General features: G+C 40.7%; 1 protein-coding gene across 1 annotated transcript in view; it reads left to right on the forward strand.

Annotated features, from left to right (window-relative positions):
• The first annotated feature begins 3,649 nt into the window (after positions 1-3,649).
• The window catches only part of hs3st4 (heparan sulfate (glucosamine) 3-O-sulfotransferase 4), a 53,853-nt gene continuing 41,850 nt past the window's right edge, over positions 3,650-15,652 (forward strand). Inside the window, exon 1 of the mRNA XM_062450697.1 lies at positions 3,650-4,941. Coding sequence (XP_062306681.1) covers positions 4,328-4,941 — 614 coding nt within the window. The 5' untranslated portion in view covers positions 3,650-4,327. The remainder of the gene's footprint in view (positions 4,942-15,652) is intronic.

Here is a 15,652-nt window from a genome sequence, read left to right on the forward strand (position 1 = left end):
GGGGCAAGTGATTGTTTTTGGCCCTCTCTGAATGAGACACTTTTTTGTGATTTGGCTTCCAACATGAACGTTTTTTTTACCACTGCACACCCTTGATTCACAGTGCTGCTGTGCCATGTGCTTGAAGATGTACTGCTCAGCAGGCCCAGTGTTGTATCAGCTCTATGTGGACGACACCAAGATAGCTTACTTACACTGTGAGAAACACAAGGTCCTTTGACACAACCTGTTCGAGGTGGGAAAGCTGTGCCTTTGTGCCGCCTCGCAGTTCTGTGTAAAAAGTATGAACATGGAATAAGGGGAAGGACATTGTTGAGCCAGCTTTAAGTCTGCAGTGGAAGTACTCACAGAGCTGAATTGACGTCTGTGTAAAAGGGAGAGCAGGCATCTGTGTAAAAGGGAGAGCAGGCATTCACACTAGACGCGGATGCTGATGTCACGCTTATGCTTCCCGGAACACCAGCATGCTATCTAACATCACACCCGGACTGCATTATGCTGCCTTTGTTTGGTTCAGTGTAAACAAAGTCGGTATAATAAGGGGTCTTCTTTATGGCGGTATTGCGGAATCTCTGTTTAAAAATGGCTAGAAAACCACGACAGAGCCTTGGGACCACATTGCAGATGAAACACTACTCATTAGATTAATATTCAATGCAAAGAGACTGCAATATTAACATACAGACTTAAACTAAATATACATTGTCTGTAGTATAGTTTCAATAGTCTCAATGGCCCTTATTCAAATAACAGCCACTCTCTCTTGAAGATTGTTTTCTTTGAGAATGTACTCCTTTGTATTTCTACACGATAAGCTAGAACCTATGGCCTTATCTTTAACAAAGAGAGAAGGATAAAAGTTCTGTTCTCCAAAGACTTACATGGCCCCTTGCTGATCATGTGGGAAATGCCTTATACATCTGAAGTCCTCTCCTCTATTTACAGTCTCTTGGTCTTCGTGTTCTCAAAGGATGCTACCGAACATATGACCCATTCAGAGGTTATTGGATTCTTTTCTAGAACAAACTCCACTGTGGGTAATTTGTCCCTTTCTTGTGCAGCCTAGACTCTGTGACTTATCTGGGGGCAAATTTGGGAAATCTCATTATCTTGGGTTTTGAAATGAGGATCAATGGGGGTCTATCCACAGTGTTATTTAGAACGTGGAAATGTGGAAATTGGCCAGTGTCCATTTCGAAGCTTTTTTCAAAATTATCATGATTGTACTACAATCATTGTATTTCTCTTTCATTTATCATATTTAGTTATGTAAAGCCTTGCTTCCATTGGATTTTTAAACACTAGCCAACCTTCGAACCAACGCTGCACTGCAAACACCCGACAAATTGATTTAATTGCATTCACATACAATAAAGTTGGGATCTAAAAGGTCAGCAGGAAATGGTGCAAAACCCAGAGGAGTTCTTTTTAAGGGCCAGCTGAATTTAATACACATCCATCACTTTTTATCATCTAATTAGTCTACAGAGTGGCAGGCTGGTCAACATTGGGGGAAACAGTCTTATCGATCCAATAAAGGGCTTGTATCTATCATTTCACCTCAGCATTGACACACTCCAGCCATTTGAGCATGGAGAGGACAACTTTAAAAAAGACAAATTGTCGTCAGATGGCTGTTAAAGCAGCTTAATGTTAAACACACAGTATCATCATCATTCTTGGCCTGGCATTGCTATGAAACTTAACATACTGTACATTTCAGACACCATTTACAATATATGTCAATACTTTTTCTTTTTTGTATCACAATAACTGCCAATTAGTGTTCACTCTGTCTCACAATGTTGACAGTTGGCACTGAATATAGTTTTCACACCATTTTTTTTTATTTAGAAACATTGTATTCAAGTTGTTACACGATGCAAATCTTGTAAAACAGACAGTTCAAGAAAGTCTGCCTCCCCCACCTCATGAAAGTAAAAATGATTTAAGACATTAATTAAGCCTTAAGGAAGAGAGATATAAGGTAGCTAAGTAGCTTAGTACAATACAACATTCATAACCAATGCCTAAACCACGTTGACTAATTAAACTTTTGAACTGTCTCAAGGCATCAACTAATTTCCTTTTATGATTTGTTTTAATGAAAAGATGAGTTACATGTGCTAAGATAAATGTGGGATACTTTGTCAGGGGGTCAGGTGGCTGAGCGGTTAGGGAATCAGGCTAGTAATCTAAAGGTTGCCAGTTCGATTCCCGGCCGTGTCAAATGACGTTGTGTCCTTGGGCAAGGCACTTCACCCTACTTTGCCTCGGGGGAATGTCCCTGTACTTACTGTAAGTCGCTCTGGATAAGAGCGTCTGCCAAATGACTAAATGTAAATGTACTTTACTCTGATGGTTGCCAATTTCCAGGAAACAGCTGTGTATGACATTTATTGACATGATGGAGTCAGTCCTTAAGGAGGTACCTAATGATTTATCACACATGGCATGTGATGACAAACATGACAAATGACTGCAATATCATGACAAGGGAGTGATTTAGGCTTGTTCACAATCTTGCAAACATCAAGGTGTAGCACGTTTCCAATGTATTGGTACAAAATCATAGAGTGTTCCAAAATGAAAATAAAGGCTTTTGCCTGTTATCTGTTAACGCACAGAAAATAAAACTTATCTACAATAACATACTACTTTTATTAATTATATTATTGTTACTTTTAAGATGCATGTTTAAAGTTGGTTTCTCTCTTGAACAGAGATCTTATTGGGATTTTTATTTTTGTTTGAATTGTTTATCACTTGTATTATTGTTTTTATTGATTTTATGTAAAGCACCTTGAGCTGCAATTCTTGTATGAAATGTGCTATATAAAATAAAGTCTTACAAAGGGCAATGAAAGTACAGATATTGCATAGCTGCTAATATTAGGTAGCAGTCCTTTCCATGACCCCAGTACCACGACTTTAAGTTGGAGGACAGGGAACCCTATTGGGTTCAACAGCCTTTCCAATCTCATGGGAGTTAATTGGTATGACTCAAGAGTACTGTTGCTGCAGTATTACTGTAGTGTTTATTTTCTTATTGACCTGCAACAATGTAAGTCTGTCAACTGACACATCAAAGTGGTTGCTGTAGGAAAGTCAGAAAGGTAATTGCATTACATTCTAAAATCAAGAGGCGTAAATTCAATGTTTTTTGTTGTTTGTTATTGTTGCGAAAGATTGGTATAATTTTTCTGTGATACAATGTTTCTGTGAACCAGTAGGGTGCAGACATGAGCTGCATTATTATTAATTAATTATAGTAATAAGAAAGTAATAATAATATCGAAAACAACAATAAGTTGTTAGTTTGACACAAGTGTGCACTAAAATCACAAATTTAACATTATACACAGACATGCTTGCATCTTGCTAATCTCCTAAACTTTAGTTTTGTTCTATGATAGGATTATTTGAATTGAGTTTTTCCTTTCATTTAAACTACCTATGCACATGTGACCTCATTGTAAACCAAGGCATAGAGCGAGGGGGAAGTCGTTCCTAATCCAAATGGTATCTCAGTTAAATCTGACGTTTGTACTTCTGCATGGGTTGAGAAAAAGTGGGTGTAGGCTACACTAAAGCTTGTGAGTGTGCTTCTACGGTGCTTCGGTTCAGATGATCTCACACAGCTGATGCGCACATCGTATCTACCAAACACCAAAAGGCTTAGGACAACAAGCAGCATTTGTGGTTACTGAGAGCAGTGAATTAATATGTATTTAAAGGTTCTTCAGTTACGACATCAAGTTAGTAGCATGTGAGAGGGAATGTGGCTTACCCTCTGTGTTCGAAAGATCCAGCGGATTTGTAATTGGCGGTTTTGAATCCACTGAAGGGCTTGTCAGTGTATCCAGGATTGGACTGGTCTCAGAGCTGAGCGGTTGATGAAGACGTGCTTTGCACACAACTTCAAACACTTTGCCGTTCGCTCTTTTCTTTTTTGCCCGTAAAATGCCAAGACTTCGTCCATCACACTCTGGCCATTTCAAACCAGGAGGCTCATTTGGAAGGACGCCAGACCGCAGCCTTTCTAATCTGCAAGTTCAGTCCAATAAATTGTGACATATGCTGTCAGCGTTGGAATAAGAAATCGATACTCAAGAAAGGGACGCGATATCCGTTCGGAATTTTAACGATCTATTTCCCTCTATCTTTAAAACTATGCGAATTGGAGGTAGGTTGGAGTTGCACGGCTACGCGCATTTTCATCTGGAACAGTGCTGATTGTGACAGATTATTGTTGTTGAGTGTCCATGCAAGACTTGGGGTGGAAACATGTCTGGCCACTTCTCTGAGAGGATCACTGCTATCAGAGATGGCATTTTGGTCCAGCACTTCGGTTTTTACCTCTAAAGTGCCCCGTAAAATCTTATTCATGTTCACCCTCTCCCTCTCTGTCACCTACTTGTTCTATAGCTTGATGAGCTGTTACAACTCGTTGCAGTTCCCCTTGCAAGAAAACTACGTGTACCAAGGGAGGCTGGTGACGGAGGAGACAACTTTCGTTACATTAAGGGATAAACTTTATTCTACATCATCCCAGGGCTTTATCGACGAGGAACTGATCGAAGCTACCGATGCTGACAGAAAAATAACAATTACCACCGTCAAACATAATGTGGAAACCGAGCAAAGAACGTTGGAGTGGGTTAGGACTCAGGCGTCTCCAACTAAAGCCGCCTCGGTTTATCACTCCACAGCGTTGGAGAGGGAACACCAGGATATTAGCACCACGGACAGCGAACTCAGGGTGAACTGCACCTCGGATTATGGGGAGAAAAAACTCCCCCAAGCCATTATAATTGGAGTGAAGAAAGGAGGAACCAGGGCTCTACTTGAAGCTTTGAGGGTCCATCCCGACGTCAGAGCCGTTGGAAACGAGCCACATTTCTTCGATAGGAACTATGAAAGGGGACTAGACTGGTACAGGTGCGCACAACCCCGTTCACTTTCATTTAGCATCCTGTCAGACTTTCAAAATAAGCCAACATTAGCCGTGGCATGTCTGCTACTACCTAAAGCTCCACTACATCTACTTATCATACTGATAAAAGTAATGTTTCAGTACGTCGTAAATAAGTGATATTCATCCGTGTGCTTTTTCGTTCAACCATCCCAGCTAACACATGACGTTGCGGCAACGTTGCCAGTTAGTGCTCAGTTGGTAACCCGCGACCGTTACCTTCTGGCAACGTCGTGGCAACGTCGTAGCAACGTTATAAAGGGAATGCAAGTAGTCCATGATCGATAAACCCAAGGCCGACTCATTAGCATTAGATTGGCATGCAAATAATATATTGAAAAACGATTAAAATAATTCATGCATCGACGTCAAATCTCACCTTTGTTTTGCACTGTATGCCATTTTGCATACTACGCCTTGTGAAACGCTGGGATTTCCCTCACACACCACTATTAAAACAATGTTTTCTTAAAAGGAGATTTATAGCACCACAAACTTAATAAACCTCATATATTATAGTCTACTAAATTGCATGCAAAGTTGTGCTTAGTATACATTTATGTGGTCCTCAAAAAGACGTCTGTGCAACAGGTTTGCCAGATGTAATTATTCCCCATAATATGCTTCAAACAGTGATAGGAGACATTCTGTTTGTGTGCATTATATATGTGCATATAAGTAGTTTGCACACACTCATTAGTCATTACTAGCTGGTCCTAATATCGCTACCAATGACACTGTAAATGTCGTATAGTGTACTGTAGGTGCACATATGTACTACAGCACATTTTTCTATCAAATTCTCTTTACACCTGTATTTCCTTCTTACATAGCAGGTAAAAGAGAGAAATGCTTGAAATAGAGATCACAGGCAAGCCTCAAAGTCCATCCAGACCTAAAAGATTTATTGCCAGCCTTTCGCAGGCACGAATAAGAGAACATATCTTAATTTTGATCTGCTTAAGCAGGCTAGATTTCTTTGATCCAGCTATTGTCCCTCTCACATGCTAAGATTAAGTTGCTGTCCACACCAGGTACTCAATATCAGCTAGGGGTATTTTTTTAATAAATTCCCAGCAGTGTTTGGGTTAGTGCCTGTTACGTGATTTACACATGTTTATTGGAGGGAAAAAATCTATTTGTCGGGTTCAATCATGGTCCATGTGACACACGCTCAGTAAAGCGTAATTCTAGCATTACGATGTCTGACCAGGGGAATGCAGGATTTGAAATGTACTCACTGAGCTGGTGAGAATGATTTCAACACACAGAGTTCCTGCATAGGCCCATAGCAGTGCTGTGGCTCTTCACAACCATTATTGTGGCACAGGGCTTTGGGTAGAGGAGCATCTGCCTTCATCTCACTGCAGAGGAATGGGAGCTCTCGGCTGTTCATTTAGCCCATGTTAATGTGAGCCATTTCATTACGCTCACGGTGCGGGGCTCATTAGACAGGAAGATGACAGGCTTACATAAATAACACCAAAGTGTGCTTGTGTGTTTTAGTGCCCCTGAGCCAACGAAATCCCTTAAGCGCTCTTACATTTATTTCTGCGTCCGTCCTCTGAGTAACGTTAACCTCAGAATGACGTGCATTTGCAGGAATTAAAGAATCTGGGAGCTTAGGTTTTGCACCCATGGGGTGGATTCATCCAGTTGGCCTGTTCTATCGGCCACCATGTATTATAATGTGACAGGGGAAAGGGTTAAACGCAGATTTATAAGATATGTCAGCTTTCCTGATGACTTTAGCACAAGCCATGTCACGGATGACCCGAGGACTGGTCATCGTTGAGAGTCTTACGTTCATGCTGTTCTAAAAATATATTTCTGTAGTGGCAATAATGGGCACAGTGCAGTCTAATGTGTGCCTAATCCTTTGAACTCATAAGCAGCTGACGATCATAACCACTTAATATTACTTTTAAAAGCTGAATCTAGTCACTTTATCCAACCAAATGAAATGAATATGAAATGGTTTCACTCTTTGCACATTGTCATAGCTGAGTATGTTATGAGTAACACTCGTACGACCTAAAGTCAAACAAAAATCTAAACGTATTCAGTTTGAAAGAATGCGTTATAATTTAGCATGTTTGATGTGTTTAAAAAGGTTATATTTGTCTTATTTAACATTTTTGGAATACAGAGATTACTGCATTTTCTTATTGAAAGTGTAAGATTATCCACAGATCCTGAGAGTCATTCTGTAGGCCTAGTGGATAGCCCATTTTATGGCTTAGCATGATCAATATGTGTCTTCATTTCCTGGCTGGGCGCTGTCCAAGGTGCTTGACTAATAATAATGTTTCACTGTCCATAAACTCTTATTGTATGCCATAGGGTTCACAGTCTCTATCTCTCTCTTTTTCTCGCCTCTTCTCTTTCTTGCTAGCTCGCTCTCTCACTCCCTCTTTTTCTTTCTTTCTTCTTTTCTTTTTACTCTCTCATCAGCATTTGTATTAAATATCAGCGAATCATTGGCATCACTGTGAATCACTGTGCAAGCTGCTAGATTGAAGCTCTCTGTAGCCAGGCTCTGTAGTAGCTTGTCTAGCAACATCTGGGTGTGACAAGACACTCGATACATTCTCTTCATTCTTAGTTGTTGTTCTGTTTTTGGAAGGACACCACCAGAGATGTGTTTTTTCTCATGAATCTACAAACTACTCATGGTTCTCAAATAAACATCCCAACTTCCGAATGGAACAAACTTGTTCAGTTCCAGGGCCATTTAATACTAATCTATGCCACACCAATGCTTGTGGTGGATGTGGTTTCTGTTGCTCTGGGCTAGCTGGGGAAGCTGCATCACGTAGCTCTTTCCAATCTGTAGCTGTTCCACAGGTCATGCAATATCATAGGCCCATGTCTCCAAGGGTCTCTGCATCGTCCATATTTCCAGGGTTCTTGTTATTCAGTCTGATGTCTGCATGGGGTCTAGAAAATCCCACATTTCTAATCACCTCTGTAGCTAGTCAGATAGAATCCATTCAAACAAGACACGTCTAGAACAGATTATTTTTATGTTTTCATTCAGGATACACTGTTTAAGGAGCAAGTTGTTCTCTTCTCCATTTTGTCTAAATGTGATTTTGCACCCTGGCGACATTAATTTTAACTCCTGACACAATGTTTAAAAGCTTGTCAGGGAGGGCCGCATGCCGTGTTAAACCTCTTACTGCTTTTGTAGAAAAGCTATAGTTTTTATTGAGTAGGTCATCCTTAATGTGTGTCAGGTAATAACAGCGGTGCTATCATTAGAAGGCTCACACCACTGCTTGTAAATTGATCTGGCTTTAAATAGGTGGTACAAACAACAAAGGGTTAATGGATATCATATAAACAACTGTATTGCTTGTACTGTAATACAATTGATTTTCCAATAGATTATTTGAGTAGTCTCACTGTGCACAGATTCCATTGTGGCTGTGGAAACTGCCAGGGAAACAAATTGCTCTGAAAAGCTTGTGAGGTATTCAATCCCTTCTATATACATGTTGTTAAATTGACACTTTGACCTTGTTAGCAATAAATGCTGAGAATATTTGACACTGTCAATATTTTGAGTTGTGGTGTACCTTTGCAAGGCTATGGTCCAGTGTTGCAAAACTATAGTGTGGCAGTACTGTGCAGCAAATGAAGTATGATGAGACAGTATTCAGTGTCCTTTAACCAATGTCGGAGAGTATCACACTCCATGCTCTCCAGCCTCTGGTTTACCTAAGATGGAGGTTTTTCTTTCAGTTTCTCATTTGCTTTCATGTGATGTGGCCATTACAAGATGTCCCAAAAATTATTCTTTCTATCACCAAGGACTTTTCTCCGTGTGTGAGTTATCAGGCTTCCTGATCAATAGAAGCTACACAGCTCTGAAGCCCACACAGCAGTTGTACCTTAACCAAGGCCATACAATGAAGTGCTCTCATTCTCGTCCCTACTTTATCATTGAAGGTTTCTTGTTTTGTACAGCGCTGTGAATCACTGCTGAAAAGAATTTCACGGGCTCTTCTTTTCTTCCCTGAATACTAAATTCACATCATGTAGGGAGTGTCAGAGCATCATGTCTGTCTGTGCTGCTGGGGGACTGAGAGGAAAGAACAGTGTGTTCTCCAGCCCTGGCTTCACCCTCGCCCTTCAGGAATAAGACAGGACCTTCTGACAGGAAGTGTGTGACGGAGACACAGATCCACTGCAGAGCAAGGCAGCAGAAAGTCTAAATCCAGTGTTTATCCCTTGTTTACCCCAGTGCCTCCCCTCCCCTTCACCGCGTAACTCTACAGGAAGCTCAGCCCCTGACTCCTGCCACCCGACTAGGGGCCTGTGACTCCAGCCACTGGGGAGATGGGATTGAGGGAGGTGGGCCAGATCCCTTAGCACGCTGGATGCCATCCCACCATCCCTCCATCCTCCAGCTGGGTTTGTGTGCTACTGCAGCGCTTCCATGTCCCACTCCTCCTTAGCGCGGCAGAATCTGCCCACGCCTGATAAGGCGACGCCAAGGCTCGCAAGGACGCACCTCTGGGTACTCAGATGCCAACGCGGCAGTCGTGGAATTAAACTTTTTAATTAGCAGCATGCCCCAGTGCCTGTCGAGAGAGTGGACTGCAGCAGTCAGGTCTGTCTCAACACCATCACCGCCCCCTTCCCCCCTCCTGCCCTTCTTTCCACTTGATTAAACTCCCAAGTAACACGAAGCCCAGAGATTCTACCACTATCCACAACACCAATCACATTTACTTCCTGTCCCAGCATTTTTGTACTTTCCTTTTTTTATTGGATCCAAACTTGCCACGGCATAGTGAAACAGATGACATTCAACCATCAGGAAACTGAAAAGAGGGAAGCGTTTGTGTCCCTTGACTGCCTTTATTAAAATAGACATACCATAATGAACAATAGAGTCTGCAGTCACATTGCTGCCTTACCATCCTGCATGTGATTCATAGTTACCATTCAAATTGTATTTATTTTAATGTAAAAGCTAATATTTGTATTCTGTAGTTTTGTAATAATTTGTCTTATATCAATATTCAAATTAAGATCATTATTGTAGTCTGGACAAAATGTACATCTTCATTAAATAATACAATATTATACTGAATTTTAAATACTCGAATATATGTGTGTGGCACTGTAATGCTAAGCTGTGAAACAATCATGAACAGCATCCACACAGCACTTTCACAGCCTTAAAATGATTTTCCACTTCTATGGCATCATCCATGCTTTCTATTGTGTGAATGTAGGTTCAATTCCTTTTGTATCACTCCAGGGTCAGCCTTTGGAGTGATCTTAGTCCATTTCTATTGTGGCACAAGAATTATGAAAGAAGAAAGACTGCTGCATTCTGACTGTCAAGATGGGTGGTTTCTGCTCAAGCTCCTCTTCTCATGCAATTGCAGTACCTCTCTCACTCTCTCTCTCTCTCTCTCTCTCTCTCTCTCTCTCTCTCTCTCTCTCTCTCTCTCTCTCTCTCTCTCTCTCTCTCTCTCTCTCTTTATTTTCTCTCTGTTATTCTCATGCTGAATAGTGGCTATAATCAGGTGTCTAAATTGAATCTCTTTTAAAGTTTACTTTACACAGAGTTCACTCACAGTGTAATTATAATTTGGTTTATGCCAACACCATGTATCAGGACTGTGGCATGGCTAACCATCAAGACAGTCAGACTTGAGTTGTCTGTCCGCTGAAATGAACTCAGTTCTGCCTTCTCTTTCATTGTCAGTTGGGAAGTCTTTGGCCTGTATTTTTGTTCCATGCTATGGATGGATTGCCTTAAAATGACAGCCACAGCCTGCCTGCTAAATGATTTATTTTGGACCAAAAATAAAGTATAAGCTGAAGTCATTTTAAGCTTAAAAGGATTCCTATCTCACAGGGATTATTTACTTGCCGCAGAATTGCCATGATGTGGTTCTAGTTGGGAGGAACAATGATTCCATTCGGCAGTATGCTGGTTCACAGCCATCTTTAAATCTCAGCGAATAAGACTTCCTTGGGACAAATAAGCATGTCAATCATACTTGTCAAGATTCCAATTTTCCTTTTGCTTCTCCTGAAGCACTAGAGCTGTGTATGTCCCTTATCTGCAGTGAGGGATGCAGTCATGACACAAACTTAAAAGCAGGCTGATGCATTGGTGTAGTCAGGGCAGAGCCCCAAACGGGAATGGCCATGAAGCCAAGACACAAGGGCTGCTGGGAGCATGTTTCAAATATGTGCCCATGACCTGACATGTACTTCAGGAGTGTGTTATGCTGAGGGATGTGGTGGGCTGGAAATCATAACTTCTCCCTGCGTGCTGCACCACTATTATCATTCCGCCTGCATACCCATGACATGTTACACATACAAGCTTTCTCACACTGTAGGTTGTTCATCAATTTGGCAGCATGGCCAAAACACTGAGATTACCATGGAATGAAAGCAGAGTATATTTTCTTCTTGACCATTAAATACCGTAACCATATTTTTCAAGCATGGACCTACGTTTTTTGAAGAAAGTGACAAAGTTTAAGCCAAAGTACAAATGATGTGTGTGATACCTTGCACCAAAACACTTCTTGAATCAATGAAGTCATCCACGGCTCAGAAAATATTTTCTTCTTGACTATGAAATACCGTAGCCGTATTTCCATGCATCGACCAAAGTTTTGGACTAAAGAGGCAAAGTTGTGTAATTGATATGAGTGATCCGTTGAGCCCAAATACTTCTCGAACCATTGACGACATCCAGAGCTCAAAAAACAATCTGACAGGCTTAATTCAATTATGGGAGTGAGATGTGCTGAGACTCCGAAGGTGTGAGCTAATTCCTCTGTTTACACCCCTGAGTCACTGTCACAAACAAAGACAAACACATTCATTGGCTTCCAGGAGCTTGTTTTCTGTGATTGTCCCATTGCCTTTGAAGTTTCTCGTCGCTTTATGTTGTTTATTTATTCATGCTCTTTCTTTGCCTGAAATCACCATGGGGTATTCCGTTAGAATAATTTTAGCACAGTGTGAAACAATGTAGGAGCCGGGTATTAGATGCGTAAAATTTGCATGACGCAGTCCTTACAGAGAATTTGGTATAGATCTGGAGTGATTCGGATCTTGAGGAAAACGTTTTCATGGGGGGAAACTGTATTTAGAACACCTTCACATGTCTGTGGGTTCCAAGCATGCTTCATCAAGCAACCATAGGCTTATCTGTGCTTTATTGGTATCTGAAGTACTTTAAACAGTAAATCCATCCAGTAACATCAGCCGAGCACAGAAAACAGTGTGAGACCGTCATTTTTATACAGAGGCCGCGGCATGTGCCAAACTCCTATGAGACCCCAACTAAGCCGATGAAATGCAAAAGAACGCATTTAGGGATTATGCTAATTACTAATTGGTGTATCAGAAGGTGATTGTTTTTCCTGGATTATTTGGATTATTGGCAGTAGAGATTTAAGGGAGAGTTGACGTGCTCTGCCTGTTTAATAGAGCCATTATCTGTGCCTGACCATGAGAAACTGGGGGTGATATTTTTCTCTTTTATTCTCTTAGATTGCTGTGTCATACATATTCACACACAGAACCACACTAGAATATGGCTCAGAGAAGTCATGGCGCGAGATAGAATCTTATAACCGTTATATCTACTACACATATATGTATATACATGTGTATATATATATTTTTTTTTTTATATATACCAATATGTACAAAGGTGCACCATGCACATGTATCCAAAAGTTTAACTGTTCAACATTTTAAGATATTCTTATATCTTCAAATGTATGAGGCTCATGTCTATCTCATGTCATCTTCAGTAAAGTAGATAAAAGAGAAGTAAAACAAATAAACATAGCAACTCACACTTACACTGGCAGGATTAAGCTTCCTTAAACTACTTTTCATCCCTGAGTTTCTTGTGAGCAGCACTTGGGTGTTCACCTTTATCTTCAGTATGCTTAGGATGACTCTGCCAACAGAGTCTGTTCGCTCCAATCGACCTCCAGTTTGTCTCGTGTGTACAAGACAAGAGGAGAGAATCTTAAGTATTAATTGATTTTTTAACGAGCATACATTTACCTTCAGACACCTGCAGAACAAATTGGCGCTATGCTGTGTTGCAAAAAGGCTATTTTAATTGATCTCTATGATGAACACAGAGGACAGGCCCCCTGTTGGTTTATTCAAGGTCACTTTGTCATCACAACCCTATAATGTGTCCTCTGGTTTTTTTAAAGGGCCAACTTACCATGAAAGCGCATCTGGTCAGAGGTGAGAAGGTAGCAATGGTGTAACTAATGGGTTTATTTAATTTAATTTACTGCTGTGGCCCCTGAATCATAGAAGGCATGCTGGCCACAGTAGATTGAGGTTGCTATGGGAAAGAAAGAAAGATTAACCCTCTTCTCAAAAGGGCAAAATTCATTCTCATGTCATGCTGGATTTTCTTGGTGATAAAGCAGGCTATATAAATCTGCAGAACTAAATGAATACAGGTTTGTGGTGAAATGGGGCTCTCAAGCTTATTTCTTTACAAGCCTCCTAATCAACGTCATGCTGGGGTCTTGCAAACCTACAATGGATGCAGTGAGCCTTTGCAACAACAATCACTTGCAAACGTGCCAACCAAATGGCTTTCTTGCATATCTGACTTTACATCAGATTATTTGGGGCACTTATTTGGACTCCTTTTCCTATGTGATCAAAACAATATGATTTTATGGCCTCCTGTTGACCTCAACATTAACACGCATTAATGATGTATACATCTTTGATGCCATTGTTATGGTCATACGTCAGACCTAATCTGTGTTGCTCTAATTTACCGTTTTAGAATTCCTGATGCAATCTGTAGAATATAAATGAAGCAATCCCATCAGCCCCTGCGCTGCATTGTCTGAGCTCATGCTGGATGGCATCTGTTTTGTAATAAATCTACTTTTTACAGGACTAAACACGTACACACTGTACCTTGGGTAAACGCAACAAATACTTCAGGGCTCAGAAAATTAATGTGGCGTGATAATTAGTTAACCAACAGAGCGATGCCAGAGGAAGAAATTTTACACCTTGTGTTTAATAACAGATAGTGTAATTTGCCTTGCTTACAATGGGCATATGTTTCTTCATGCTATTTTATGGTTCTAGTCTCATTTAGCTGCTTCATTATTCCATCTCACACAGATGGATCATCACAAACACCGTGGATGCTTTTACTTCCAAGATATCTTGGATTGTGGTGGCCTGACAAAGCATTAAAACAGCAGGCAAACCACAGACTTCCTCTAGCTGAAAACTGGGATTCTCCTGGCGTTGTCAATTCACTTGGAGTTTGTCATTGGCTTATGATGAGTATTGGAGATTTTGCATTCTTAAGTCAGAATTTAGCAAACAATGCATCTGCTCAATTTCTTGCTTGTAAATGCAAAGCATTGTTTACTGAACCACTCTCCACACTCTCACACTTCTGTCTTCTGGCTCAAGATTTGTGTAGTAACCTACTGTTGGATGCATGGATGCTGTTTTGTAAGAGTGATGTGTCTGCTGCAGCATTTGTAGTCAAAAAAAGAAAATATCAAAAGCTTTGTGTCAAGTTTGGCTACTCTCGAGGCAAAGTTCTATTTTCTATGTTAATGATGTCAAAAGTAATCATCTAGTTTGATAATGAGAACACAATGTGTCGATCAGATAATCTTTGACAACACAAAGGGCATACCCCCTCTGCCCCAGATAAATAGTGCCCCACAGGGCTTGTCTTAGGCCTTTTTGTTTTGCAAGCTTAGGTCTTTTCTTCCTTCTGGCTTGTACATTACCAGAATTAGAAAGACGCAGCAAAGTCCACCACACGTTCTGTCAATTTCTGAAACTCAACAGAGCAATCCCGGTGTGATAATGAATGCAATCATCTCGGCTCCTATGGTACAAGCACAATTACGAAAAAAGGAGTCAGCCTTTGGACCTATGCATGTGGTGAGGGGTAAAATAAACCAAATAGTCTCTCTACCAACTCTTGATGAAAATAACACTGTGCTGTAGGATTCATTTTTCTTCATGTTTTCTGTGTGATGCCTTCATCAATGCAATATTTTTTGGCCTGAAATGTTGCATCGTGTAGTGTATGTTTTTTCAGAACCTTTTGTACCATGTTATGTTTTGTTTTATTATTATATACCACGTTCAGCGATTAAATAAAATAGACAATTATGAATTCTAAATCAATGTATAATTGAATTATAAAAATACAAAAACAGATATGAATTAATAGATTTTGTGAAAATAGCATATTGAAATTAAGCAAATGTCGACAAATAACCATCTGTTCCATTGGGCTATGGCATGGACCAGACAGAATATGTGTGCGTGTGCTTCAAATGGTTCAGTGCAAGCCCCTGTGCTGTTTATCTTCTAGCCTGTTTGCACCCAATGAGGAGTGATGACCCACTGGTTTGACTGACAGTCACCATGGCGCCCCCTAAAACCATATCACTGCAGCCTCTGGGTATGATCCCAGCCTCATCTGTCCCTGTGCTGTGTCCTGGACTTGTTTGTTTTGGAGAGAGCCCTCAGCCTTAGCTGTCCTCTTTATTACTGGAGCCCCTAATGCCTTGATTTAATGCACTCTCAGAGGTCAGATATTGCGCTGGCAGCTACCGACCACTTCCTTCTTCACTGCCACATTAATAACAG

This window comes from Osmerus eperlanus, chromosome 2 (assembly GCF_963692335.1).
Source record: "Osmerus eperlanus chromosome 2, fOsmEpe2.1, whole genome shotgun sequence".
NCBI lineage: Eukaryota > Metazoa > Chordata > Actinopteri > Osmeriformes > Osmeridae > Osmerus > Osmerus eperlanus.